The sequence below is a fragment of the Diceros bicornis genome, chromosome 3, assembly GCF_020826845.1.
Source record: "Diceros bicornis minor isolate mBicDic1 chromosome 3, mDicBic1.mat.cur, whole genome shotgun sequence".
NCBI classification, from domain to species: Eukaryota; Metazoa; Chordata; class Mammalia; order Perissodactyla; family Rhinocerotidae; genus Diceros; species Diceros bicornis.
Window position 1 is genome coordinate 96,685,585 of NC_080742.1, and position 27,319 is coordinate 96,712,903.

General features: G+C 58.0%; 2 protein-coding genes across 2 annotated transcripts; one reads left to right on the forward strand and one right to left on the reverse strand.

Annotated features, from left to right (window-relative positions):
- Nucleotides 1-681: 681 nt before the first annotated feature.
- ATG9B (autophagy related 9B) lies at nucleotides 682-10,372 on the reverse strand. Its single transcript, XM_058533256.1, has 15 exons — nucleotides 8,669-10,372; nucleotides 7,432-8,242; nucleotides 7,221-7,264; nucleotides 6,981-7,045; nucleotides 6,624-6,785; nucleotides 5,972-6,113; nucleotides 3,506-4,260; nucleotides 3,196-3,349; nucleotides 2,825-3,004; nucleotides 2,005-2,244; nucleotides 1,720-1,853; nucleotides 1,452-1,548; nucleotides 1,137-1,260; nucleotides 910-1,051; nucleotides 682-745 (listed from the first exon to the last, which is right to left on the reverse strand). The coding sequence occupies exons 2-14, from the start codon at nucleotides 7,979-7,981 to the stop codon at nucleotides 924-926; spliced, it is 2,775 nt and encodes a 924-aa protein (XP_058389239.1). The 5' UTR covers nucleotides 7,982-8,242; nucleotides 8,669-10,372; the 3' UTR covers nucleotides 682-745; nucleotides 910-923.
- ABCB8 (ATP binding cassette subfamily B member 8) lies at nucleotides 10,346-27,277 on the forward strand. Its single transcript, XM_058533195.1, has 16 exons — nucleotides 10,346-10,527; nucleotides 14,286-14,598; nucleotides 14,982-15,137; nucleotides 15,214-15,308; nucleotides 15,452-15,557; nucleotides 16,295-16,456; nucleotides 16,549-16,634; nucleotides 16,751-16,848; nucleotides 17,270-17,375; nucleotides 20,768-20,801; nucleotides 21,029-21,165; nucleotides 21,342-21,436; nucleotides 21,587-21,720; nucleotides 22,549-22,696; nucleotides 24,117-24,367; nucleotides 25,097-27,277. Exons 1-16 carry the CDS (start codon nucleotides 10,433-10,435, stop codon nucleotides 25,190-25,192), a joined length of 2,112 nt encoding a protein of 703 aa, XP_058389178.1. The 5' UTR covers nucleotides 10,346-10,432; the 3' UTR covers nucleotides 25,193-27,277.
- The last annotated feature ends 42 nt before the right edge of the window (nucleotides 27,278-27,319 follow it).

Here is a 27,319-nt window from a genome sequence, read left to right on the forward strand (position 1 = left end):
ACTTGTGCAGATGGGGGGGTGGGCGGGGTAATTCTTTGCACTGAGTTCCAGTGTACACACTCCACTCTGACCCGGCACTCTGGAAACACGGTTTCCAGCCAATCACAGGCAGTTCTCCTGTGTTGCTCCCTTGCTCTTGACTGAAAAGCAGGTACAGCCCTCAGCTGCCAGGATTGGGGATGCCCGAGACTAAGGTCACAGAGATGTGCGACACCGCCATGAGCAACCTTTACTGCGTGTTTCAGACAGGATGAGGAGTCCACCAACTTCCTCAGACATCACACCTATGCTGAACTCCAAAAACATCTGCCTTTCCACTCACAAGTCCCCATCGCCCCCATCCATAAGTCACATGGGAAGCTGAAAGCCAGGCGAGCTTGAAGAACCCACTGCCTCTCAGATCCTGTCCCTCACTATTTTCCTTATATTTGGTTTGGCCTCCACCTTGGCCCTGCCCTCCGCCTTGAGGATACTTGGAGACTGCTTCCCAGGCAACTGCTCCAGGACAGCTAGATGGGAGGTATCCCTTAGCCCCTCCACATGGGAATTAAGACTTGTTTCCAGATGCGTTTGGCATCTCTTCTACTCTTTCTCTGCACTCTGGGGCGAGTTCATCATTAACCCCCAAGTCCTGCCCAGCTAAAGCATCCTTGGGCCCATAGTCCACAGGGGGCCTCTAAAGAGGGCTCGGTGTGTCATTCACTCCACCTCGTCCGATCTCCTGTGGTTGGAGAAGCCAGGGAACCTGGGGAAGGAGAAGGCTCGTAGCAAGCAGTCCAGGGGTTTAGGTTCCAGAGATGACCATTCCCATCATGCTGAATTCCCACCACTGTTCCCATCCCTCCAAGTCTGGCTCCACCCAAGTTCCTATTCAGTTCCTCACCCCTGCCCCCATTAGACAATACTGACCCAGAGGAGCCCTCTCAGTCAGTGCTAGGGGCCTGGCCAGGCTCCTTCTGGGTGTCTGTGTTTTCCTGAAACCCTCCAGGGAACAGATTCTGGGTCCTCCGGGTTCTCCACTGCTGTCTGGGGCTGGAGGCAGGACTGGAGCCTGATGAGAGAAGCCATCAGCTGGGCAGTGCCGTGACGCCCACTGGCCACCCAGGGTCTGTCCCCTGCACAGTCTGATGCCTCACCATCACTTGACCAGGATGGCTTCTCCTCATCAGGAGAGAGTGTCTGCGGGGGGCTGGACCAGGGCCTGGACAGGGAGGAGGCTGAAGCCTCACCCCACAGCTCCTGCTGCTGCTGCTGATGGAGCTAGATCGAAGGAAGAGGAATGAGGGGCTCCCTCCTGCCCCACACTGCGAGGCCCAGCCCCTGGGCTACGTGCAAGTTTTGAAACCTCCTCCTCCAGCTCCTGTTGGGTACTCCCTTAGCCCACTCCTCAGTATCCATTTGGTTCAGCTGCTTTCTCCCCACATTTCTCTTTTCCATACCCCTCTACTCACCTGGTGCAGGTAGATGGCATGGAGACTCATCTCAGCAGAAGCAAGCTCTGGGAGCTGGGCCAGCTTCTGGCCCCCAGTGGCTCCTGAGGACACACAGCTAGAACAGAGAGTTCAGTAGATCAAAGGCATGCCCCTCCCCCCTGCACCCCACAGGGAGTGCCAGGCTTGATCTCCCCTTCCTAGTCATCCCCAGTGCCCCTGCACCCTCCTCCTGGAGGATCAGCCCCACCAGCCCTGCTCCCCTGAATCTCAGACCCCCACCCCTCACCTCGGGTCCTGGGCAATGCGGGAAATGGAGGCCAGGAGGCTGGCTGTGGCTGCAGCTGGGCAGGGGGCTGTGGGGCTCAGGTCCCGTGGGGACAAGAGGGGGTGCACCAAGAGGTTGGCCAGGAAGGCCTCTGGCTGGTAGCAAGAGAAAAGGGGGTCAGAAGAGAGAACAGAAGGAGAGGGAGGAGGTCTAGGGAAGGCAGGAGAGCAGGCTGGACCAGTGAGCAGATTAATACAAAAGGTGAGGGTGGGGGGAAGTAGAAGAGCAGGCCAGGCTGAGACTCACCAGAGGTGAAGAGGAGGAGTCACTGAGCACCCCGGGGGTGGGGGAGCTGCGAACCGAGGTGGTGCCCCAGGATGCTGCATCTTGTTGTAGCCGGCCCCGAAGGTGCCCCAGGAACTTGGAGCTGTGCCCTGGGGGGCGCCATTGCGGATGCACCAGGGAGAACCTCATCAAGGACAGCTCAGTCTTTCCATCCTCCGCGCGCTGAGACAGCGAGGCCTCTGTCTGTCCGGCTGAGAGCCACTGAGAGCAAGGACAGTCCTTCATAGCTGAGTGGGAGCCTTATGGCATAGGCGGAACAGGAAACACCAGCCCCATTTTCCAGGAGAAAGAATGGAGGCCACACGAGGACTTGCTCAAGATCACCCAAAAATACAGCAGCAGAGCAGGACTAGAGTTCAGACCCAGCACTGGGACACGGAGAGCGCTCAGTGTTTTGCCCTTTGCACACTGGACCCCGGGGCTGGCCTGACAGCCTTGGTGGGGAAGCCCACCCTTACTCCAGCCCCATCCACTGACCAGCTGTTTTTCAGCCTCTCTGGTGGTCCTCACTCCCATTTACTGGCGTTAAGATGTGCCGGGAACTCTGTTAGGGTTCTCCACACATCATCTCATGTCATCCTCACAACAGCCCTGCTCACTGGCCACGGTCACTGTCCTCATTTGACAGATGAAGACACTAAGGCGCAGGGAAGTGAAGTGACTAGCTCAAGGTCACAGGTGACAAGCGATGGAGCTGGGGGTGGAACCCAGCTCTGGTTTGAGTGAGGCAAGCAAACCTCTACTTAACCACAACCACACACAGCCAGGGAAGGGCTCTAACCTGAGGGTGGCCGTGACGTTTCACATCCATAAGGGCAAAGGAACAGATGTCACCAACTCCGGCCACATCCACAGTGAAGTGATGAAAAAAGTCAATAATCTCCAGGGCACGAGGGCGAAACCAGAAGAGCAGAAACATCGGGGTGAGGAGAGGGGACAGGAGCTCCTCCAGGACCAAGACCTGGGGCAGCAGTGGTGCGGGAGAGAAGAGGTTGCCACACTCGTGATAGGACAAAGAGGCCCCCAGGGACGCTTGCCAGGGCAGAAAACCTCCAATCCAGTCACTTCTCGGCCCACGGGATAGCCAGCCCCGAGCCAGTTTGGGTCATGCCCTCTCCCAGAGTGACTCCGCAGTCCCCTTCGGGCCCTCACCGCTCGGTACTGCAACAGCCGCGCCATCTGCCGGTAAGCGCTGACCCTGCCGGCAGGGCCGGGCTCCTCCGGAAGGTAATGCATGTGAGCCAAAGCCGCCTGCAGCAGGAGCTGTGGGGAACGACCCTGGCACTGCTCATCCGGAATGAAAGACCTAGAGGGCGGGATCCGGGTGGAGAAGGGTCTTGCGGTTAGGAGGATGCGCGCGCGGATGGGAGGCAGGGCTAGGGGACGCTGGCGGTGGGAGGGGAAGCGATTCGAGGGGACCCAGCCCCAGGTCGGAGGAATGTCCCTCTCCCGTCGCACGCACCTGGCCACGGTGGCGGTGACCCCGAGCACGGTCATGGCGGTGAGCACGTGCTCCACGGCGAGCACGTCCTCGTCGTAGATGGTGAGCACGAGCAGCGCAGCGAAGAGCGCGCTGGCGAAGAAAACGAGCTGGCGGGCCAGCAGCGTGAGCAGGGGCGCCGGAGGCGCGGCGGCGCGCAGGAAGGCGGCGGCGGGGCGGTAGGCGCGGGCCAGGCGCGCGCGCAGCTCGTGCGGCAGCTCATTGAAGTGGCGCAGCTGCAGGCGAGCCAGGCGGGACCAGCGGCGCGCCCCCAGCGCGCCGGGCTTGCGCCGCAGCAGCTCCACGTGGCTGTAGAAGGCGTGCAGCACCTGCCAGGCCAGCACCAGCGGGCTCAGGGCGAGGTTCACGGCGGCCAGCAGCAGCACCGTGCGCCGCCAGTGCGCGGCCAGGGCGCCCCGCTGGTCGCTGCGCTTGTAGGCATCGGGTAGCTCCCAGCCCCCGCGGAAGAGCGAGAAGGGCCCGCGGAAGAGGAGCAGGTCGACGTTGAGCGCCAGGCCGCGGCTGAGGAAGGCCACACTGCCTCCCCAGGGCAGCGCGCCGCGGGCCGGCAGCAGGCCCTTATTGGCCAGTGCCACCAGGTAGTTGGTGTAGCGCAGGATGCGGTGGTGGACGTCCAGCTCTGTCAGCGGCCGCGGCTGCACGCACAGCCCCCCGCTCCTCTGCAGCGCCAGGAGGCGGGACTGCACCTCCGCCCAGGGCACCGAGCTGAGCTCCTCCTGCGGAGAGGGGGCGGGTGAGCGCCAGCGACCTGGATGTCTCTGCACGGTGGTGCCTAAATTCACCGCGACCAAAGCTGCATCTCCCAGCGCCCCCTCCCCCCTTCCTCCCCCAGTGTCCCTCAGGCATGAAAACTGTCTCCTTTCGCTGTCTGCCCTCTCTTGCCCTCCCCTAACTTTGTCACTAACAAGGGGCACTTCCTATTTCCTTTCATCTTCTTCTGAATTGTGTTCCTCATGTCCCTGCCACTGCTGAGGCCGTGAGTCATATGCTTCCCAGCGACACCTCATAAATTAAACTCGCAGGAATTTGATCTCAGCTCAGGGGGGGCAGATTTGCCTGAGCCTCCGGCAGCCCTACATGGAGAAGACACTGAACAGCCACAGGTTAACGGGCACCTCTCTTTCCTGGCCCAAGGGTGCCAGCCAAGGCAGGCCCAGAAGCCTCACCACCTTCTGCCTCCGCATGCTTTGAGACCCCCAGCCCCATCCCACTCCATCACCAGATTGACCTTCCTAAGACACGGGCCATGTCCGCATCCCAGGGGGCGCGGTCAGAGCTCATTTGGATCTCATCTGCAAACCTCATTTGAGCCCAGTTTCACTCAGCTTCCCCAGTCCAGCTTAGTCAAGTCCCTCCAGGCCAGCATCTCCAATCCATCCCGGAGTCTCCCCTTCCCCTGGAAGGAATAGGGGAGGAGGGAAAAGAAGGGAGAAGGAGAAAGAGAAGGGCCAGCAGCCTCCTGGAGGAGTGGTCCAGCTCCTCCCTGTGCTCTGCCTTGTGCTCCCTACTCAAAGGGGCCTTTCTAGACCCTCTCCCCTTTGCTGTGCAGGAGAGCTGTGCAGAGGGCTCTGGACTTCTGAGGAGAGCAAGGGAAGCTGTCTGCAGAAGGTAGCCTTTGAGCTGTGCCTTAAAGAGAGAACTTAGGAACAGAGCGAGGAGCGTGAGCAAGACAGAGAGGAAAGGGTAAAGCGTGACCAGGGACAGTGAAGGGGCCCACGCAGCGGCTTACTGCAATGGAGGGCGAGGCCATAAAGTGGGGTGGGATTGCCCACCAGGGCCTGAACACTCAGCTGCAGGCTGCTGGGCCCCTCTCCTCACTGCTGCCCACTGATCATCACTGCTTCCTCACTTCCTATGCTGCATCTGGGCTTGGAATGCCTCCCACTGCCCTTCTCAGCCCAACCCCAATTCCTCCTGCTCTGTAAAGCCGGATGGCTGCCCTTCCTCTAAATACCCATTGTTTGCACCACAAGCCTGTGACTGTCAGTCATCTTCTACAACCTCTCTCAATCAACTAAGCCCCACTAGGTAAGGGCCATGATTGATTGATTGATTGATTGATTGATTGATTTGCTGAGGAAGATTCGCCCTGAGCTAACATCTGTGCCAATCTTCCTCTATTTTGTATGTGAGTCGCTACCACAGCATGGCTGCTGACAAGTGGTGTAGGTCTGAGCCTGGGAACCGAACCTGGGCCACCAAGTCACAGCACGCCAAACTTAACCACTAGGCCAAGGGGCCAGCCCCAAGGACCGTGTTTTATAAGAGCGGAACTCCACCTCCTAACATTATTCAGGGCCTAAGGTGGGTATCAGTGAGGCCTTCTGCCCTCTTTCCAGTGGGTCCTTCTGTCTGTACAGCCCTCACTCCTCTTCTGTCCTCTGCCCCCTGACATGCACCCTCCACAGACACGCCCACCCAGCTCACCGGGGGGATATGCAGGGCCTCCCTGTAAAACACCTGGATGTCCCAGTAGCTGAAAAGGTTGCAGACTGAGCGCAGCAGCTGGAACAGCCAGAAGGCCACAGCCAGGATCAGCAGGAAGACCAGCAGGGGGCTGGAGCCGATCCTGTGTTGGGCGGGACAGACAGCAGAGAGAAAGTGGGAGCCCAATAGAGAGGGAGGCCAGACTTGGGGAGTGATGGTAAAGTCATAGAGAGGGGGATCCAACTAGACCAGCGGTTCTCAAAGCATGGGCCCTGGGGGCCCCAAGACCCTTACAAGTGTCTGAAAACTTTTTTCAGATAATACTAAGGTTTTCTGCCGCTCTCACTCTCATCCTCTCACAAGTGTCCAGTGGAGTTTTCCAGAGGCTACATGACGTCACACTGACGGCCAACAGAACGTGTGCTTGGGCACGCTCCTGTTCTAAAGCATTCTCAGCTTCACCCTCTAATAAGGTGAATGGAGAGATGATCTCATCAACAAAAGCTCTTAGGGGTTCTCAATCAATTTCAAGCATATTAAAGGTGTCCTAAGACCAAAACTTTGGAGAACTGCTGATCTAGAACAAGGGACAAGGGAGTGGGGAGCTCTTGTCTGCTCATCTACCCCCATCCCTCCACCGGCTGTCACTCACCACTGGGCACACTGGGACGAGGGCAGGATGGCATCAGACAAGGTCACTTTGCTGTGGAGCAGCCCAGGTCTCGTCTGGTTATTTGGTTGGTTGGCGAAGAGAACATTGTAATCCACGCAGCGAAGGAGGAATGTGGTGAAGGTAACAATGAAAACGAATTGTCTGGGGGGTAGCAGGGGGTGCAGTGATCAGGCCCGAGGGCTGGCAGGGTCCTGCCCCAGCATCCAGGCCAGCCCGGTGTCCTCCCCACCCCGCCGAGCCCCTGGGCTGTTTGTGGAGGCACTGAGTGGACTAGAAGCAGCAAGCACTACTGAGGAAGCACGAGGAAGAGTCTGGGGTCCGGGACAAGCATCTCACCCCAGCTGGAAGACGTCCTCCAGCAGGATACAGGTGAAGCCATTCCTCTGGCGGTAGCTGTAGATGTGGCAGCGCGTCAAGAAATAAGCCTGAAGCCTGAGGGGCCTTTCCTGAGGACGCCTTCCCTCACTCCTCCAACAAGGCCCCAACCCAGTGCACCCTCAGCCTCCCTGCCGAGAACCGCCCCAGCCCCAAGGGGCCCTCCCATGCCACCGCTGCCAGGCCGAGCACAAAGGATATCTTGGTGAAGAAGCTGTCCAGGTTCTGGATGTGGTGCCAGGATCCTGGGCACAGAGGGGAGGGGGCAGCATTGGGAATTGCTCTCACCTGAGTGATCAGTTCTCCATGCCCTCAACCAGCTGCCAGAGGCCCAGCCTGGAGGAAGCCCTGGAGCCCCCAGGCCCTCCCCAACCCACTCCCTCCACACACAGCCCCACACTTACACACCCACCTCGGAGCCCTTCAGGCACGTGAAGCAGGGGCTGCTGCTCCTCCCCATGGAGGGGTGAATGTTGGGACCCATCAGGGTCACAGTCCTCCAGCCGCTCATAATCCTGCTCAGGGATCAGAGGGCCTATCCGCAGCCCAGGAGGGTCCTGGGGGCATCGGTGTGTGGGAGGGGGAGTCACCAATGCCAAGGGTGGCATGGAGTGGGAACCCCAGGAGGGGGGAGGAGAGCTGGGTATCGTCGCAGGCCATGCCTGTGTTGAGGGGGTGGCTGGGGTGGGGAGGGCACTGTGGCGATGCTGAAAGATCCCTGGGCCCTGCACCGCTGGGCAGGGGGGTCCTAGCACCAAAGGGGGAACTGAGGAATGGGAGCTTCTTGTGTGAGGGGCAGGAGACAGAGAGAAGATGGAGACCCTCCCTCCACCAGGCCCCCGACACGGAGGAGGAGGAAGAGGAGGCAGTGGCGTGGGGAGGAGGGGCACTGATCCAGGCCCCAGGTCTCCCCACTGCCCCCACTGCCCCTTGCTCCCCCGCCAGCCCATTCGCCTCACCATCAGGCCGGTGGCTTCTCCTGAAAGCTTGGAAGGATGGCAGCTGCTGCTGTTTCCACAGAGGTCTGGGTTGCTGAGCAGGGACTTCAACAAAGATGGTGACAACAACAGCACAGTGACTCAGTCGGGGCAGGCCTCAGGCATCCCAGCTCACAGTCACCTGTCTGACCAGACCACTCACACCCCTTCTAGGGCAACCTTTGGCCAAACCTCTCAGGGCCCCGCCTCCGTGCCTGGGAGCCGTGACAGCTGGAGAGGCAGGAGCTAAAGAGAAGCAGACCAGAGGAGACATCTATTGTCCCATCTTCAGACCTCCATCGGATTTAAAGGGGAGGCCAGAGAGGAGCAGCCAAAATAACAAAAGCAAAAAGAAAATCCTATCAAAGGATTATAGGATTATGGGGCTAAGATGTTAAATCTGATTTCTTAAAATCTTGTCTCCCCTCCCTACACACACACACACACACACACACACACACACACACACGCAGTGATCAACAGAGAAATGCTTTAAAACCAAAAATAAAAAGAAAGAAAAGACTGCATGTTTTGTTTGCCTGACGGTACTAAGGAAGGGAGGAGCGGAGATGGCCTGACTTTGCAGCCAGGTTGGGGGAAACTGAGGAGAGGAAGAAGTGAAGAAAGGGGAGGCAACTATCTTGGATGTGAGAAGCGGGTTTTAGTGCTTACGGTAGAAAAGTGAGGTTCCTTGGAAGTTCCATTCTTTACTTATCTTCTTGAACCCCGAAACCTTCTCCCCCAAGTCCGGATCCAGTTTCTGGGGCCCCCTGAGAAGCATCAGGGCTGACCTAGCAGAGGGCTGAGGGTCCAGAATTTGGAAGGAGAATTGGGGTACCAGGGATGAGCTGAGTTGCTTGTTGCCACCTCAATGACGAACAGAAGGAGGAAGCCCAGGCAGCTGGTTTGGTGGCTTGTCCAACGCCATTCTTGAGGCCCTGAGTCACCAGGTTTCCTAATGAAGCCCATTCCTGAGGAGCTGACTCAGCCACCCAGGTGTCAGGGGCCCCAGGGCTTAAGTCCAAGGGCTGCCATAGGGGCCAGTCTCTATGAAATGGAGAGAGGTGCAGAGTGCTTCCCAGATTTTCATTGGAGGAATGTGGAGGCAATCATGGAATTGTCCATAAAGTTTGAGTCTAGACAGGGCTGTTTTCCTCCTTCTGTGCCTCCTTCCTGGGAGGGGAATTGTCATAGTAGCTCACAACTTGCATAGTTTTATCCCTGAGCAGGAGGCAGAGCTAAAACAAGATTCACCCCTTCTAGAAGTAGCATTCTAGTGCCCAAAATGAAATCCCACATTGCAGAAGGGCTAGGAAATTCCCATGATCTCTCTGAGACATCTGTCAAGATGAGTTATGTGGGGTTTCACCTGTTCTCTCCCCAACTTCACTCACCCGGATATTCCACCATACTCGTATTAGCACCTCTCCCATACACCCTCCCCATACACCCAGCCCGACCTCAAACTAATCCTGGCACATTTTCCTACCCAGTTCCGCCCCAGATTGATTGACAGCCTCCCTACTACCACCCCCAATTGAAGTCAACTTATTATTAAGGGCACTTTTCCCTGCCAGGCATTTGGAGGGGAAACGGGGACTGATGAACGAGACAGAGCCACTACCCAAAAAGAATTCACAGCCCAGTAGGGGAGGCAGCTATGTAAACAATTACGCAGAAGAAATAAATAAGCGCTAAGCAGAGGTGCAAGAGCTGTGCGGTGGGAGCCTTAAGCAAGTCAGCCTGACCGCAGAGAGGAAGGTATCTGGGAGAGACGGATCTGAGGTCGCGCCTTGACAAGCTACAGGACCTCCGTACCAGTGGTTCTCAATCGTTGAGTAGGGGGAGCTTATCAGAATCACCAGGGGAGTTTTTTCCCAAATACACCTGGCTGCCGTCCCCGGAGCTCTGACCCGCCTGGGAGAGCGGAGTGGGTGACAAGGCAAGCGCACGTGTTTTGAAAAAACTCCTCAGCCAATTTTTCTCCCTTCGTGCCGCAGAATCAGCGCTCTACACTCCCTAGAGACCCCGGAACATTTAGAGTCCGCCAGGAGCACCCACAGGAGAGTGATCCCGAGGTCAGCGGCTGACGCGTTGCTGTGGATACCCCGGGGTTGAGGACGGACTATGCATCCCCTCGAAACACCGCCCCACAGTGGACCCGAACTGCTGGCGGAAGGCAGTGCCCCATCCTGCTCCGCCCCGCCCAGAGTTGGGGGGCGGGCGGGCACGCGGTTTTCTCCAATCACAGTTCCGGAAGGAGGAGGGTTGACAAGGTTTTCTCCAATCGCAGCATGGAACGAGATTGGCTCTTTCCGCCAATTATCGCTGAGGCGCGAGGGGGTTGCCGGGATGGGGGCCGGAGCCAACATGGAGCCCTCAGTGGGACGAGGGTGAAACTGCCGTTGCTGGCGGTTCCCGTTCTCTCGCCCCATCATGTTGGTGCACTTATTTCGGGTTGGGATTCGGGGCGGCCCTGTCCCAGGCAGGCCGCTACTACCCTTCTGCTTCCAGACATTCTCGGCCGTCAGGTAAAAAGGGACGAATGTACGGGGGAGCGCGAGCCATTGACCGGTCGGCAGGGCGTGGGACCCGCCGGGAGATGTAGTCCGGGGCTCGCGCGAGGCCTGCTGGGAGTTGTAGGCCCGCACGGCTCGGGATGGAATGTCACTCCCTGGGGGACTGGCCTCAATTATTTATAGCGACGACCCAGGTGCCATCCGGAGGCTCAGCGCGTCCGTATCTGCGTGTGGGCTGAACAGAGGGGACGCTCTGGGTCGGTGACCACGCCCAGTTTCTACTCCCCACCAGGGGGCGCCATGCTGCAAAGGTGTGGAGCCTTTGGTCGCCGTTCAAGGCGCCCGACCTCCTTGGAATTGGTCTGGCGATTTGGACAAAAATTATTCGTGTCCAGAGACATTTATTGTTGGTGGTGCTCCCAAGATTCAGAGTGAGCTGAACAAAAGTGATTCCTAGATCTGGATACTTTCAGCAGAGATAGTCAATCTAGTAACGCTACATGTGTGTTCTTGTGTGTTCGCTCTACACACGTTGGTCCAAAGAGAGAGAGACAGGTGGGAAACGAACAAGGACCCTGAAACTGCGACTCCAATGTGAACGCTTTCTGAGAAACGACTGATTCCCTTCTCCTCCTGGAGTGAATAACCTGAGGGCCAGGCAGGCAGCAGATTCGCAGGGGCGGGTGGGTGTGGACGTGTGTCTCTGGAAAGCCGGTATGATGGATGGAGGGCAAGAGTTGGGCCGAGCTGGAGCTGGAAGTCCCGGTGCTGGGAGTTCATCCGCCGGTTCTTGGCAGTGACCAACCCCTGCCTAGAGTCTTAGTTTGCATAAGATGAGAGAAGCTGGAAAGTGGCCATGGTAAATTATTAAACAATTTAAAAACAGTCCTTCGGAAAAGAGTGAGGGTGTTGATATTATTTAAACCAGAGAGAAACCCAAGAAAAGACACAAAATGATATTCAAGTATTTGTGTGGTCATTAGTGCAGTGTTTTTCAAACGTGCAAGTCAACACAATAGATCATAAAATGAACTTGGTGGTGGCCCGCCTGGTGGGGCAAGCGGTTGAGTGCGCGCGCTCCAAGGCCGTGGGTTCCCAGGTTCGGATCCTGGGTGCGCACTGACGCGCTGCTTGTTAAGCCGTGCGGTGGCGCCGTCCCATATAGGGTGGAGGAAGATGGCCACGGATGTTAGCGCCAGGGATGTTAGCTCAGGACCAATCTTCCTCAAGGAAAAAAGGGGAGGATTGGCAGCAGATGTTATCAGATGTTAGCTCAGGGCTAGTCCTCCTCACAAAAAAAAAATGAACTTAGTGGGTTTAAACCCTTTAATTTAAAAGTGCATGTAGGCATGGTTTAGCGGTTAAGTGCTCGCACTCAGCTACTGGCAGCCCCAGGTTCGGAACCAGCACGCACCGACGCACCGCTTCTCCGGCCATGCTGAGGCCACGTCCCACATACAGCAACTAGAAGGACGTGCAACTATGACATACAACTATCTGCTGGGGCTTTGGGGAGAAAAAGGAGGAGGATTGGCAATAGATGTTAGCTCAGAGCCGGTCTTCCTCAGCAAAAAGAGGAGGATTAGCATGGATGTTAGCTGAGGGCTGATCTTCCTCACAAAAAAAAAAAAAGTGCATGTAATGGAATACATGTTGAAAAAACGAGGGAAGGTATTGTTTTGTGAAGCATTTCAATTTTGTGTGACATATATACCTTCATTGTACTGCATCACAATGTAAAATGTATTTTTTACTCTTGGCCTCAGTGAGTCTAAAACTTTGCAAACACTGCATTAATGGGTCTGGCCAGACTGTTCTGCGTTTCTCATGAGGACGTGCACTCAACAACCAACCATTTGCTGCACATCTGTTATATACCAGAGCTCAGCTAGGTGCTGGGGACACAGTGGTGGATAAGATGGAGCTTCCTGCCCTGAAGGAACCTAGAGTCTAATGGGGAAATTGGACGGTTACATGGGGCAGGAGGAGGGTGAGTTTCTCTGTCTAAAATTTAGGATGGACGCAAAGTACACAGTGGGAAACGACATAAAAACCAGGCAGGTGGAATGGGCTAAGGGGAGGCATAACACAGAGGTGGCAAGAAGCCAGGCCTCCTGGAAGCAAGGGAAGGATGAGGTGAGGCCTGCGGTTATGAGGGTCTGGGAATATGAAAGACCACATAGTCAAGGAAAAGCCTCTCTCTCTATTCTTTTGTTAAAAGCCCTTCCCATCAGTAATCTCACTTGGGTCTTGGCATCCCACCATTACTCTCTGCCAGACAACTTCTAACAGACTCCCTGTAGCCAGTCCTGTCCCTCTCCAGCCACTCCCTTCTGCTGTGATCTTTAAAATGCAAATCTGATTGTCACTCCCCAGCCTAAAAACCGTGCATGGTCCTCGTTGCCCCCTAAAGTCCAGGTGTTTTTTAAGGACTGTAATGACTGCCCCCGCCCCCAGGCCTCATGTCTCCTCTCCCTTCCTGTGTGCCAGGCTTCCACTATTCTGTTCCTGACACTGTTCCATTCTTTCTTACCTGCAGGCACTCAAAACATGCTTCCCCTCTGCCTAGAGCTCTCCTGCCTTTATCCCTCCCACCTTCATTTGGCCAGCTCCTTCCCATTGCCCTCAGGTCTCATCAGGAAGGCCTTTCCCAACTCCCTCAGACAGGAAGAACGACTGCTCTGTGTTCTCTAAGTGCCCTGCAGTTGGTTCCCCTCTCTCTGCACTCAGCAAGCTTTGTGGTTAGCTGTTTGTCCCCCCACTAAAGCAGAACCACCATGCAGGTAGTTATTGGGTCTGTCTTGTTCGCCTCCTGTTCCCTGGGCCTCATAGCAGAGCCCTGGCACACAGTAGGCATGCAACCCTGCATTGCCATCTGTAGATATGGAAACTGCAGGAAAGAGAAGGTGACCTTGGCCTATCTGAGATGACAAGATATGTTATTTAGGTTTTTATTTCTTTTTCTTCCTTCAGCTGATAGGGAATGTGTTGCCCTCTCCCTCCATATGTCATCACATAAGCTCTTGAGGCCTGGGAGGAGCCAGGGTGTGGGGTGCAATAAGCATTGACCCGTGGTCAGAAGACTTGGGTGCGGTCCTGGCCCTGCCACACATAGCCTTAGCACACATGGCAGACTAGAGCGAGCCTGGATTCTGGAATCAGACAGCAGGGTTCCCCTCTTGTCCCAGTTCTGCTGCTTGGGGACAGATTATTTCAGCTCTCTCAGCCCCACTTGATTTTTCATCTATCAAGTGAGAATAACGGCATCTCCCTGTCAGGGAGGTGAGGATCAAATGCTGCAGACTGCTAACTCGGTGAGGTGGGGGCCATGGCTGGGCGCAGGCCAGGAGCTCTCCCTCTCTTACCTCTCTGAGCCGTGTTCACCCAGGACCTCTGCATCCTTGTCTCTTAAAGTGTGCTGGGGACTAGCTGCTGTCTAAAGTGCCTCCAGCTCTGCTGTGATCAGAAAGAGCGCTGACCCAGGGGTGCCTCTGGAGACCGAGAGGCCCAGCTGTCTGGGAGATGGTGGCACGGGGAGAGCACTGTGAAGACGTGATTACAGGCTGTTGTCTCATTCCTCGGCTACTTTCCCTGTGTATGTCTGTCTCAGAAACAGGTTGCCTAAGAACAGCCCTGAGAAAGGCAGTGTGGGGCCAGATGGAAGAGGAAATGCTGCTCTCCAGAGGGCTCAGCCCAGAGCTCGGCTGGTTCATCGTTCAGTTGATGAAAAGTCGGGACCTCAAGCCATCAATGCCGTTCTCTCCCTGCAGGTGCCCTGATGGCCGCCACAGCTCCTACCTCCTCAGGGCTGTGGCCCAGCTGCGGTCCCAGCTCCGGGCCCGCCTCCCTCGAGCACCCCCAGCTCCCAGCCAAAGCCCCTCTGCCTGGCGCTGGGTTGGGGGTGTCCTCCTGGGCCCCGTGGTGCTGAGTAAGTGCCCCCGCCTCTGCCTTGTGGCACTGTGTGAGGCAGAAGAGGCCCCTCCTGCCTGCTCCAGACCCTATGTCACGGAGTCCCACTTTAACTGGAAGCTCTTCTGGCAGTTTCTGCGCCCCCACCTGCTGGTCCTGGGGGTAGCCATTGTGGTGAGATCTTCTTCCCCCTCGCCCCGCCCCGTCCCCCACACACGCACCAGGGACAGGGAAGGATCCAGCCAGGGGGTTGCAGAAGCCCGAGCCAGAGCTGCATAGGGACAGCTTTCCTGCCCCGCCGAGTCTCAGAGGAGACCTCAGGAAGCAGCAGGGCTGGTTGGCTTAGGGATCAGGGGCCAAGGGCCACCAGGAGAACCTGCACAGGGTGGCTGGGGGTACAGGGTGCAGGGGTCCCCAGGGGCTGGCAGCCTGACTTTAGCTGAGAGGCACTGGAGCAGCCAAAGCATGGATAGCAGCAGGAGAGGAAGGGCCAAGGTCGGGGCCGGGGATGGGGAAGAGTATGGCCCCCCACTAAACGTCTGTTCCCCACCCCCTAGCTGGCACTGGGTGCAGCACTGGTGAATGTGCAGATCCCCCTGCTCCTGGGCCAGCTGGTGGAGATCGTGGCCAAGTACACGAGGGACCACGTGGGCAGCTTCCTGACTGAGTCCCGGAACCTCAGCACAAACCTGCTCATCCTCTATGGCATCCAGGTACAGCAGGAGGGAGGGCCTGGGGGCACCCAGAGGAGCCACCCTGGCGCCGCTGAGTGCCCGGCCTCTCTCTCAGGGACTGCTGACCTTCGGGTACCTCGTCCTACTGTCCCGCATTGGCGAGCGCATGGCCGTGGACATGCGGAGGGCCCTCTTCAGCAACCTGCTCCGGTACGGCTAGCTTCGGGGTGCAGGGTGTGGGGTGGGTGACTGATGGGCCCCCAGGGGGTCCAGGTCAATGTCTGGGGGGGGCCTCATCCTGAAGTAATGTCTCCCTCTTTTCTCCACCTGCTGCCCCTGTGTCCCTCCACCAGACAAGACATTGCTTTCTTTGATGCAAAAAAGACAGGGCAGCTGGTGAGCCGATTGACAACTGACGTGCAGGAATTTAAATCATCCTTCAAACTTGTCATCTCCCAGGTCAGTGCCCCAGGTCCCCCTGTACACACACACACTCCCAGTGTGACACACCAGGCCAGCCCTGCCCCACCTTGCTGTTGGGCTCCAAGCCGAGGCTCACACCGAAGCGAGAAGTCTGCTGTCTGGTGAGGGCATGAGTGAGGGAGCAGGGAAGTTCACAGAAGGGAGGCGCCACGGCAGCATTCAAGGTCAGGACAGGCCGTTTCTCTCCTGTTCTGGAATCCTACCTCCCCGGAAAACCTTCCCAAGGACTCAGACAACAGCCTTCCTGGCTCGGCTTGCCAAGAGCAAAATCAGCCGGGCCTGCCTTGCCCCCAGAACGCCTGGCGCACTGGCAAGGAGAAAGAGCGCCGGCTTTTTGCTGGATTCCTGACGTCTGCTCTTCATCCACCCGCTTTGTCGCTGTGGCTGCTGGGTTGTGCAGACAGTGGCCCGTGGCAGTGCCTGAGCAGCAGCCCCGTGCGACTCTCTTGCGTTCAGTTTCTAGAGCAAAAGGAAGCAACCTGGGATTTGTCTAAGGGAAGGATGCCGTGGTCCATAGACATCCTCTCCCAGCCCTTTCTTGCCTGCTGGTCAAAGAAGGGTTACATTCTGTGACCGGTGGACTGCCAGTTGGTCTCCCAGGGGTCAGACCTGTGGCCTTGGCCTTGTGAGTGTAGAGCCGTGGCCAGCCGACCCTTGGTGAAGTCCCCCAGGTTGTCGTGCTGCTGCCAGACAGCTGTCTTTCCCTGCCCCAGGGGCTGCGAAGCTGCACCCAGGTGGCTGGCTGCCTGGTGTCCCTGTCCATGCTGTCCCCGCGCCTCACGATGCTGCTGATGGTGGCCATGCCCGCCCTGATGGGAGTGGGCACCCTCATGGGCTCAGCTCTCCGAAAGTTATCTCGCCAGTGTCAGGAACAGGTACCAGAATTCCCGCCCGTCTTCTGCCCCGCACTCCGCTGTCACTCCTCCCCGTCTCCAGCCTCGCTCCCTGTCTCCCTGTCTCCTTGCAGATCGCCAGGGCAACGGGCGTAGCGGATGAGGCCCTGGGCAATGTTCGGACCGTGCGAGCCTTCGCCATGGAGCAGCGGGAGGAGGAGTGAGTCCTGGGTGGGGCTGGAGCACAAAGCAGGGGGGCTCCCCGAACTCACCCCCACCCGCCCTGCACCCCGACCGAGCTACTCCTTCAGGGCTGGGCTTGGCCTCTGTACCCAGACGCTACGGCGCAGAGCTGGAGGGGTCCCGCTGTAAGGCAGAGGAGCTGGGCAGAGGCATCGCCATGTTCCAAGGGCTCTCCAACGTTGCCTTCAACTGTGAGTGAGCAAGTCCCCGCCTGGGGGACCCGGGTCGTGGCTGGGGCTGAGCTTGAAGGAGCGAAGGACAGGTCCCAGTGGGGCACGTGAGGGGCAACCCTCCCCACTGCTTCAGACGTCATCTGTCAAGGGCACCGCGCCTGAGGCTGCTAACACGGGCAGGCCATGGGAAGGTGGGCCTGATGTCACAACAGAGCGTGTGTAGCATGCTGCCAGGCCGCCCAGGAGGAAGCCATGGAGGTGCCCCCCAACACTCATTTCCAAATGAGGAAACAAAGGCAGAGACTGTTCCAGGGACTTCCCGAAATTCCAGTCAGTTGGAGCCCAGCAGGGACTGGAGCTGGGCACTAACACCTGGGCCGGCTCTGTCCTCTGCCCCTAGCTGCTTCCATCCTAACCACCTGTCCCCTTCCCCATGTAGGCATGGTCCTGGGCACCCTGTTTATTGGGGGCTCCCTCGTGGCTGGACAGCAGCTGACGGGGGGAGACCTCATGTCCTTCCTGGTGGCCTCCCAGACAGTGCAGAGGTGAGTGAGGCTGTTCCTATTCCTAAGGAGCCCTGCTGGGGCAAGGGGCAGGGCATGCTGGCCCACTCTGGGGACTGCTGCATAGCCCCAGGCCTGCCCAGCTGCCCCAGTGAAGCACAGGGCTGGGGAGAGGGAGCCCCCTCAATCTCCCAGCAGCCCCCTCCAGCCTAATTCACTGACTCTACACTCTGAAACGCAGTTATCAGGGCTGACGCAGTGGCCTAGTGGTTAAGTTCGCACACTTCGCTTCAGTGGCCCAGGGTTCACGGGTTCGGATCCCAGGTGCGGACCTACACACTTCTCATCAAGCCGTGCTATGGTGGTGTACCATATGCAAAAAACAGGAAGATTGGCAACGGATGTTAACTCATGGCCAATCTTCCTCACCAAAAAAAAAAAAAAAAGAAATGCAGTTATCACCCTCAGCCTTCCAAACAATTCAGGAGTTTCCTTGACAAGCTTTTTTTTTTTAAACAGTGGTAAATACACATAACATAAAATTTACCATCTTAGCCATTTTAAACTGTATATTTTAGTAGCATTATGTATACCTACATTGTTATGCAGCCATCACCACCATCCATCTGCAGAACTTTTTCATCTTGCCAAACAGAAATTCTGTCCCCATTAAACACTAACCCCCATTTCCCCTCCCCCAGCCCCTGGCAACCACCATTCTGCTTTCTGTCTCTGTGAATTTGATGACTCTGGGTACCTCATATGAGTGGAAGCATACAATATTTGTCCTTTTGTGATTGACTTATTTCACTTAGCATGTCTTCCAGGTTCCTCCATGTCATAGCAGGTGTCAGAATTTCCTTCCTTTTTAAGGCTAAGATTCCCTGTATGTATAGACCATCTTTGACATGCTTTTCAAGAGCTGGCCTACTGTCCTCTGCCTAACTTCCCAGGACAAGAGGCTTCCCCTCTGCCACGCACGCCCCTCCCCATAGCTCCCTGTGTCCACTGCTCTGAACTCTGCCTGCCCCACTGGCCCGTCTGCCCGCGAGCAGCCCGGAGCTCTTGGCTGACGGGCCTCCCCTTTCCTGTCTCTTCCAAGCTAAACACTAGCAGTTCCTTCTGCCATCTCTCTTCACTTTGTCCTCCCCCACACACCATGCGTATCGAAATACATACAAGATACATGCAGGTTAGGATAAATAATTGAAGAGCGAAGACCTGTGTGACTACCAACCACATGAAGAAAACAGAACATCACATAGACACCCCTCTGTGTCCCTCCCCGCTGCTCCTGAGCGTCCTCGTGTCCTGGCTCTGCTTCGTGGCATGCCTGTGTGTGTCAGCCGTTTCTTACAGACTCCCTCAGCCTCGGCCTTACTGTCCCGTGTAGAACGGAGCTAACCCCGAGACAGGCAGGTAGAAGAGACTCCCTTTCTGCCCCCAAACCCAGCATTCCACAGAGACCAAATTCCACCCATTTCTGCAGCCGCACGAGTACCATCCTCAGCTGCATTTCTGCCCAGTGCTTCCTAATCTGGCCCCGTTCAGACCCTCTCTGGTCCTGGGCGGCCTCATCCCTCCTCCGGCCCAGGAACTGTTCCCTGGTGGCCTTGGAACTGAGAAGCTCTGACTGTCATAGAGACAGGACTTGGGAGCTCCCCCTGCTGCCCCTCCCCCAGTGCTGACCCCAGGCCAAGCTTTGGCCTCTAGTCGTAGTCCTGAGGACCCACAGGAATCCCACTGGCTCCCTTTATACAGTCACCTCAAGGCCCTCCATGGGGCGTCGGTGGAAAAGCCTCCCAGCACCCCCCGGGCCTGGCCCTCCTCCCCAAGACTTGCCTTCCCTGGGTCCCCTCCCCTTTATGGCCTAAGTAGACCCTTCCTTTCCTCCCCACTGCACTGCCTGGCCAGTTAGCAGAGCTTTATGACAGACACAGGCAGCCCAGGGCGTTCATCTGTACTGTCCTCTCACAGGCCACTAGACAAGGCTGCTCCCACAGCCACAGCCTGGGCCCAGCCTTGTGGGGGCCCCTCACCACATGGAGATTCCTCACCACCCACCTTGGAGGAGCTGGGTCTCATTTATTGAAGAAGCTGGCGTGTTTCCTCCTGGGGTCCAGCAGAGGAGCGTGGGAGGGGAGGGAGGCGGCCCTGCCTGGCCTTCAAGCAGCCTTAACCTTCAGACCCCATCCTAGGTGTTCTTTTTGGTGGCCCTGGGGCCCCAGAGGAGATGCAGAGGTGCCCAAAGCACAGTCAGGGCCAGGCTGCCTCATCCACATTGGGGTCTGGGCCCCACTGGGAATGGGCTGCCCCCCGCCAGGCCTTGCAGATTGCCAGGGCCTGCCTCTGAGCCGTCTCTGAGAGCAAGGTCATCGCACACCAACAAGTCACATGCGCCTAGTTTTCGGTTGCTACGCGGCACCTCTGCCAGGCCCTAATGGCTTCCAGATCTTTGTGGAGAATGCTCTCCCTTCTCATCAACAGATAACTTGCTGTCCTGGCTCTTCCTTGCTCGATGCCTCCCCTACTCACTTTGGCAAGTGCTGATGGCTCTGAGCCTGCCAGAACCATTTCCTGCAGGCTTCTCCCTCCTACCCCCTCCCAGTCCCCCACCCCACCCCTGGGGCTGGAAGAAGTGAGATTGCTGGGGAGTCAGTCTTCCCTCTTCTTCGAGAAGGACCTGCACACACAACCACAGACGTACACACTGTCACAGGCCGCCCGGGCCAGTCAGGGGCTGGTGACTAAGGAGCAGTGACTCACCTTCCTGCCCACAGCCGACAGCCCCGCACGACGGAGGAGGCGACCCGCTGTCTAGACAGATACACACTCGCACCATCACACAGGGCAAGCCCACAATAAACTGCCTTCTGGGGATTTTGTTTTAGGGTGCCCCTCCTTCTGTTCTTTCTCTGAGAAGATTCACATCCTTTTTCCACCTTAACTAGTCCTTGCTTCCCCCAGAAGTCGATAGTGCTAGATCTGACCTCCCCTCGCGGCCTCCCAGCCCTGACCTCTGTTGACGGACGGTGGTACCATCCCCGTGTGGGGAGCTGGCCTGTGCCCTGCAGGCTGCAGGCAGCGTGGAATCCGACCCTTCCTAGCCCTGTGCCTGCTTTCCGCACCTGTCTCCTCCCTGGAGCCCCAGTTCAGAGGGAGCCGACAGCTGTCAGCCTCATCCGGCCACAGAGAGGGCGCGGCTCTGAAAGGAGAGGCGACTTGCCAGTGGTCCTCCCAGTACTGCTAGATCCCAGGGTTCTTGACCCCAGATTTCAGGAGCATTCTCTGCGTTTGGCTCGAGGTCACCTGTGTCCTTGCTGTACCCAACATGCCCCCAAGCAGCTGAGACCCAGACCTTGACCTCTGGCACCCCCTTCTCCCAGGCTCTTCTTGGGGCCACCCTCTCGACCCTTCTCTCCTCCCCCTCGCAGGTCCATGGCCAACCTCTCTGTCCTGTTTGGTCAGGTGAGTGGTAGTCAGGGGTGGGTCCCGGGGTGTGGACACTGGATCTGGGCTGGAGTCCTGTCACCACTGACGTCACTTGTGTGCTGCGGGCACTAGGTGTCAGGCGGAGGGGACCCCACAAGCCCCTCCCACTGCCTGCCATGTGAGAGTCCAGAGATGCTGCTGTGCTGCCACCCGTTTCCTCGGACCCCACTCCTTCCTCACCGCAGATGAAATCCCCTCCCCAGGTGGTGCGGGGGCTCAGCGCGGGCGCCCGGGTCTTCGAGTACATGACTCTGAGCCCCAGCATCCCGCTGTCCGGGGGCTGCTGCGTGCCCAGGGAGCAGCTGCACGGGTCCATCACGTTTCACAACGTCTGCTTCAGGTCAGCGTCAGCAGGCGGGCACGGGGTAGTTCTCCAGGCTAAGGATGGGAGAGGGCCTGGCTGGGACCTGTGGGTCGGTGTCTCTCCCTCGGGGGTACAGTGAGACTTCAGGAGAGACCAGGGCAACAAGGGGCCGGGAACCTGATCTGACTGGGGGGTCTCTTGGCTCTTCCCAGTTACCCCTGCCGCCCCGGTTTCCAGGTGCTCAAAGACTTTACCCTCACTCTGCCCCCTGGCAAGATCGTGGCCCTCGTGGGCCAGTCTGGGGGAGGTAAGAGGAACCTGCCACCCTCCCACCCTGTGACTTTCCTTCCCATGGAGGGCACTCAGAGTGGGGAGGGAGGAGGGGTCCCTGTCTCCTGGCACAATCTCCAGAGACTCGTGCCCCCTCCCTGACTGGCCTGTCTCCCCAATTCCCCAGGAAAGACCACCGTGGCTTCCCTGCTTGAGCGCTTCTACGACCCCACGGAGGGCAAGGTGACGCTGGACGGGTGGGACCTGCGCACGCTGGACCCCTCGTGGCTCCGGGGCCAAGTCATCGGCTTCATCAGCCAGGTGCGGAGAGAAGAGGCCTTCCTCACCCCGCGAGGTCACCCAGGAAGTGTGACTTTAACTTCCACCCAGCCCCTCTCCCCTTCCTCCCTGGGGCCCTGCGTCTCTCTCAGTCCTTGCACCTCCTTCCCACCCATCATCCCCTGCTCTCGAGGGCACTCTGGCCTCCTTCACTTCTTCCCCAGCATTCATCGGGGTCTGAGGCCTCCATGTCCCAGGCCACTGAAGCTCTGCCGTCATCTCAGGACGGGACCTCTCTTCTTTGAATAAAGCGGTCCAAGTAGGCAGGGGTGGGATGGCCGTTGTAGGATCCCTGAGTTCACTGACAGGCCCGTGGTGTCCAAAAGGTCTAGAGACGCCCACGCAGGGTTGCTGGGGACTGCTGGTGGCCCACCCACCCACTCAGTGAAGCCCCGTGGCCCCACCCTAAAGCCCTCAGCCCCACCACTTTCCCTCTGCCTGAGGCGGCACCTCCCAGTGAGGGTCGTCCCCCACCCCTGGGTGTGGATAAAGAGGGCACCCTTACCCCCGACAAGGGGTAGCCACCACCCACTCCCTCCCCATCTCTCCAGAGAGGAGGGCCTCTGCCAGGCTAGCTGGCCTTGCTCTCCCAGCCACCTTCCCATTCCCGCTCCTGAGGGGCTCCGTGCCCTGCGGGCAGCTCGGCCTCTCCCCGCTTTGATGGACTTCTCTGTCCTCATTCAACCTGTAACTTTGAACTGCCCCGACCTGCCCTCCTGGTCTGGCCAAAATAGCCTCTCGTGACATGCCCCTTGGGGATTTGGGGCAAAGTCAGAATGTTTCCTGTGGACACTCCCACCCCCGCCCCAGGAGCCAGTCCTGTTCGGAACAACGATCATGGAGAACATCCGTTTTGGGAAGCTGGATGCTTCTGATGAAGAGGTTTATGCGGCCGCCCAGGAAGCCAATGCCCATGAGTTCATCACCAGCTTCCCTGAGGGCTACAACACCATAGTTGGTGAGTCCAGGGACAGCATCCTGCTCAGGGCTGCAGGGCCCACAGTATGAGGCTGGGATCCGGGAAGACCAGACCTGAACCGTGGCTGCGGGGGACAGAGATGGTTCTGTGGGGACAGGGGAGTCCAGGCCCATGTGGTTCAGGCACAAGCAGGCTGCAGAGACAGGAATGTGACAGGGAAGGCAATTATAGGACCTGGCTAGGGACACAAGTAGTCCTGATGTTGGGAATCTTCAGAGCTTACCAGGGGCCTCTGCGTCCCAAGACCCAACCAGAAGCAATGGGGTGTTATCTCCTAGTGATTGTTTATCCTTCTGGCGCCTGTTTCATTCCTGTTCTTTTATTCTTTAATGTAAAGATGTTTCCCCGCTTGTTTTCCAGGGGGATTGATTTGGTTAAGTCTCCTGACTTACCCAGGAGAGGGTTCTGGTGGTTCTGGAACATTGAAATCTTGTCACATCACACTAGAATATTCACATTGCAGTTTGCAGCTTTGTGCGTTTATCTCAGAGGTCTTGTTTTCAACCTTTGCGGCCATGTTATCATCCAGAGTCTCTTGGCTCTTTTGCAGAATGTTCTGGCACATCTCAGGGTGCAGGCATATCTGGGGTTTTCAACTCTTCTTGAAACTTAGGCCTCAGTCTAGCTGAGTTGCCTTCCAAGCAGCGCCACCACTGTCGTTAGCTATCCTTCATGTTCTGCTACTGATCCAGCTGCTTTCACCCGCTGCTCAGGTTCCACAGCCCCGAGTGGAGGAGCCGTGCCCACACCTCTCCTGGGCAGCACTTTCCTTGTGCCTCTGACCCCAGCAAGCTCCCAGCCTTCTCTAGGGCTTCAGTGCCCTCACTGCTCTGGGACTCCTGTCACCTTGAGGCTCTTTTTGGCTGACAGCCAAAGGCTGCCACCTTTGCTGTTCTCTGTGGGCATTTCAGATCCCATGTGTGGTCTTCCCAGAATGCCGGGGTGGTGGGCTTTGAATCCCACCATGCTGTCATCAGACTCCAGGAGCCCACATCTGGGTCCTGGGTGTCCCCTCAGCAGCAGAGACCTGGGAGGCCAGGAGAAGGTGGCTAGAGCTGCAGGGCCAGCGCAGGGGTGGGGCCCATCATGGATCTGAGACCCTGTCATGGTGCGGGAGGGGCACTCGGTGACTCCTCCAGGTGCACTGAGCCCTGCTGTGTGCACGACTCCTGTCATCTCGTGTGAGTGTGCATGCATTTGCACAGGGATGTGGGATTGAGATGCTGACAGGCGTCAGCCCTGCCCTCAGAGAGGCAGGCTGAATGGGGGCAGTGCCGGAGAGGACCCTGAGGGGTCAGATGGGAAGTCCCCAGCAGCCATGCTGCCCCTTTGCAAGGCCACCCCCAAGTGCAGAGCTGAGGGTTGCTTCAGGTCCCTGCCCTGTCCCCTTCCTCCCCAGGTGAGCGGGGCGCAACCCTGTCTGGTGGCCAGAAGCAGCGCCTGGCCATTGCCCGCGCCCTCATCAAGCAGCCCGCGGTGCTGATCCTGGATGAGGCGACCAGCGCGCTGGACTCAGAGTCCGAGCGGGTTGTGCAGGAGGCCCTGGACCGCGCCAGCGCTGGCCGCACTGTCCTGGTCATCGCCCACCGGCTCAGCACCGTCCGTGGGGCCCACCGCATCGTCGTCATGGCCCACGGCCATGTCTGCGAGGTCAGCTGGGGTCCGGGGAGCAGGTTGGTGGGTTGGGACAGCTTCAGCCATGGACACAGTGGAATGTGTGGCCCAGCTGAGCTGTGTGAGGGTCTGGCCTGGCCCTGGGGGCGTGGGGCCATATTCTGGAAGCAGCACCCCATGTGGATTCAGGAGTTCCTGCCCTTAGATGAGCCCTGGCCTCTCAGGGCTCCAGGTTCTGCCTCGGTCCCCTGAGGGTAGTAGAACTGCACCATAGCTCCCGGAATCCAAGGGAGGTGTATTCAGAGAAGTGTACGGTGCTGGGGGGACGGGGCTGAGGTGCAGAAGAGGCAGCACCAGGGACCCTGATCAGGGACCAGCCAGGAGCAGCACCCCAGAGGCTGGGTCTGCAGCAGGGCTGGGAGGCTGCGTGGAGCTGGCTCCCAGCCTCCTAGCCACTTGTTCAAGCCAAAGGTGAGGGGGTTTGAGAGGGGCACTGATCCCTGAGTCAGGGTCTCTGGGCTCTGTAAGGGAGACAGGAGGACTCAGATGCTCATCCAAAAGCCGGCTAAGCAGGGAGTTGGCACTTACAAATACAGATGTGCCTGTGGCAATCTGTAACCAACAGTGCTATGGTTTCACTGGTCCCAGAAGGGACATTGGCTTAGGTGATGGTGAGCCCAATGGCTGATTAGAAGCCAGCTCTCCTAGGGCTCTGAACTCGGAGCCAGGTTGGGGTGACCATCTGCCTCTCCTTGCCCTCTCCAGGTGGGGACCCATGAAGAGCTCCTGAAGAAAGGCGGGCTCTACGCAGAGCTCATCCGGAGACAGGCCCTGGATGCCCCGCCTCCTGAGACGCCCTGAGGTCCTGGGAACCGCCACCCCAAGTCCTGAGAGCCGCCCTCTGAGGTCTGGTTGCTGCTGAGCGTTAGCGCCCAGGGCTGGCGCTCAGCTCGGGGAGCTCACAGGGCCTGAGCCCCCGGGAGGGCCAGGTGCTGGGTGTGGGCTGCCGCCACCGCTCCCCTGCTCACAATAAAACCCGCCGAGCACTGGGCTGGGGGGAGGTTGGGACTGCTCCCATCCACTCCCGCTCTGGCCGCCAGGCTGCCTGCCTCCTGCCAGAGCCACAGAGTCATTGGGCTGCAGAGGGGAGGAGCCAGAGTTCCCTGGGCCCTGCTCTGTTCTCTGTTTTTGCCCAGACCCTCCCCACCCCTCTCAGAAACCCGGCCGAGTCCCCACTCCACCTGACAGCCTAGTGTCCCCCCAGCTGTGGGGAATTTTACAAATCAGTGTCGGAGGGGTATGGGAATTCAGACTAGGGTCTTCCCCACACCCATGCCAGGACCTCGCTTTCCTAGACTGACCCCCGACACTGCTCCATCCCCACTGCTTCTCTGGGCCCTAGGAGAAGGAGTCCACCCCTTGTGCCAACCCCTCAAACCCATGGTCCCCTTCCTCAGAGCAACTTCCCTTCCTTCTCCCTGCTCCATTAACACAGAGCTTTTGCTCGATTTTGCCCTCCCCCCATCCAAATGGGACAGATGACTAACACACACGCACAACCACCCTTGGGGAGGGTTGGGAGGGGTGGGTGCACTGTGGACGGTCCCACGAGGAGCTCCCAGCCAGTCTGGCTATCTTACCACTGCCCCAGCCCTGCGCACCTCGAGTCTGTCACCCGGTGAGATTGTGCACAGCCCTACTTCTACGGGAGGACACCCAGCTGTACAGAGAAGGAGCTGACACACACCCCAGACTCCAGCCACGGGGCATATGGTGCCAACAGTCACCAAACCACTAGGGAGCCGTTAATGCTTAGCCCCTCAGGCTGACAAAATACACTCAGTCTAAGAAGGAGTGGTCACTGCCAGAGCAGGAGAAGGTGGGACCTGAGCCTCACCTTGAAAGAGGACAGGCCACGTGCCCATGCGGCATGAGTCTGTGGCCCTTAAGCTATGAATGAGGCGGGCCTGGATTCTCTTCAGATTCTAAGGACCTGGGAGCAGCCAGGGTTTCCCACCAGCCCTCCTCATGGACTTTTAGAGCCAGGTGCCTCTCCTGCCCTGGTTCTGCCCATGTCACTTCCCACCGGGAGACCTTCCCCCCACAACAGCCATGTCCAGGCTGAGGACTCCACTGAGCTCTGCTCCCTAGGGTGGGGAAGAGGGTTTGCCTGTGCCGGACCTTTGAAGCCAGCCAAGCATTTTGTATTTATCCTGTGGCACAGAAGGGTGATGCTGTGTTTCAGGGGGGCGGCAGCTGTGTGCAAGATGAACCTGGAAGAGAGGTGTGAGTGCAGGAGCTAGGGGTGAAAGACCCCGCAGCCAGTTCTGGGTGTGGTTTGGGACCAGATGCTACTTTGGGATAAACCACCTGAAATATCCCAGGCCCATGGCCGCTCTGGTTTGGTATCCCACTTCCTGACTGATCAGAAGTCACATCCCAGGGCAGCCACAGCCCAGGAAGCCGAGCGCGGGCTGGCTCCGAGTTGCTTTGCCACTAAACACACCCCTAGTGCAACCAAGAGCAGGCCTCAGCTCCCCAGCCAAGTCCACACTGGCCTGCCTGGCCCCACCCTGAAGGGAGAGCCGGCCAAGGCGAGCTCCAGCCCAGCCTCAGGCTGCCCGAGACACCTGGCGCCAGATTCTAGGTCTCTCCTTACGTCTTCAGGGTGGCCTTTCTGAATCCTGCCTCCCCCCAAGGAAAGTAGGGAGATCCATGGCGAGCCCTGAGCGGGAAGGCCAGGAGCTGCACACTGGCCCTGGAGCCTTAACCTTGACCCTGACTCCCACAGCTAGTCAACAGGGGTCGTAAGCCCGGCTGTGCTTCATCTCGAAAGCTTGTTTTAAGAGTTTAAATGGGATAATCTGTGGTAAAGTACTTATAAGTCACCATGCCACAGCCTCAGAAGGTGGTCACATCTGTGCAATAAACTGTGTTATCCACTCATCCTGCCCAGAATATGTGTTCATTAAGCACTTGCCATGTGCT

What these genes read in the sequence shown, in the direction of transcription:
- ATG9B (XM_058533256.1), bottom strand. Translation starts at nt 7,981, where the DNA reads ATGGTGAGGCGAATGGGCTGGCGGGGGAGCAAGGGGCAGTGGGGGCAG. An exon ending in GAGGACGTCTTCCAGCTGGG is followed by an intron (nt 6,786 to 6,980) that starts GTGAGATGCTTG and finishes GCTACCCCCCAG; the next exon opens with ACAATTCGTTTTCATTGTTA. An exon ending in GTCACCGCCACCGTGGCCAG is followed by an intron (nt 3,350 to 3,505) that starts GTGCGTGCGACG and finishes CCCGCCCTCTAG; the next exon opens with GTCTTTCATTCCGGATGAGC.
- ABCB8 (XM_058533195.1), top strand. Translation starts at nt 10,433, where the DNA reads ATGTTGGTGCACTTATTTCGGGTTGGGATTCGGGGCGGCCCTGTCCCA. An exon ending in CAGACATTCTCGGCCGTCAG is followed by an intron (nt 10,528 to 14,285) that starts GTAAAAAGGGAC and finishes CTCTCCCTGCAG; the next exon opens with GTGCCCTGATGGCCGCCACA. An exon ending in TCATCCTCTATGGCATCCAG is followed by an intron (nt 15,138 to 15,213) that starts GTACAGCAGGAG and finishes CCTCTCTCTCAG; the next exon opens with GGACTGCTGACCTTCGGGTA.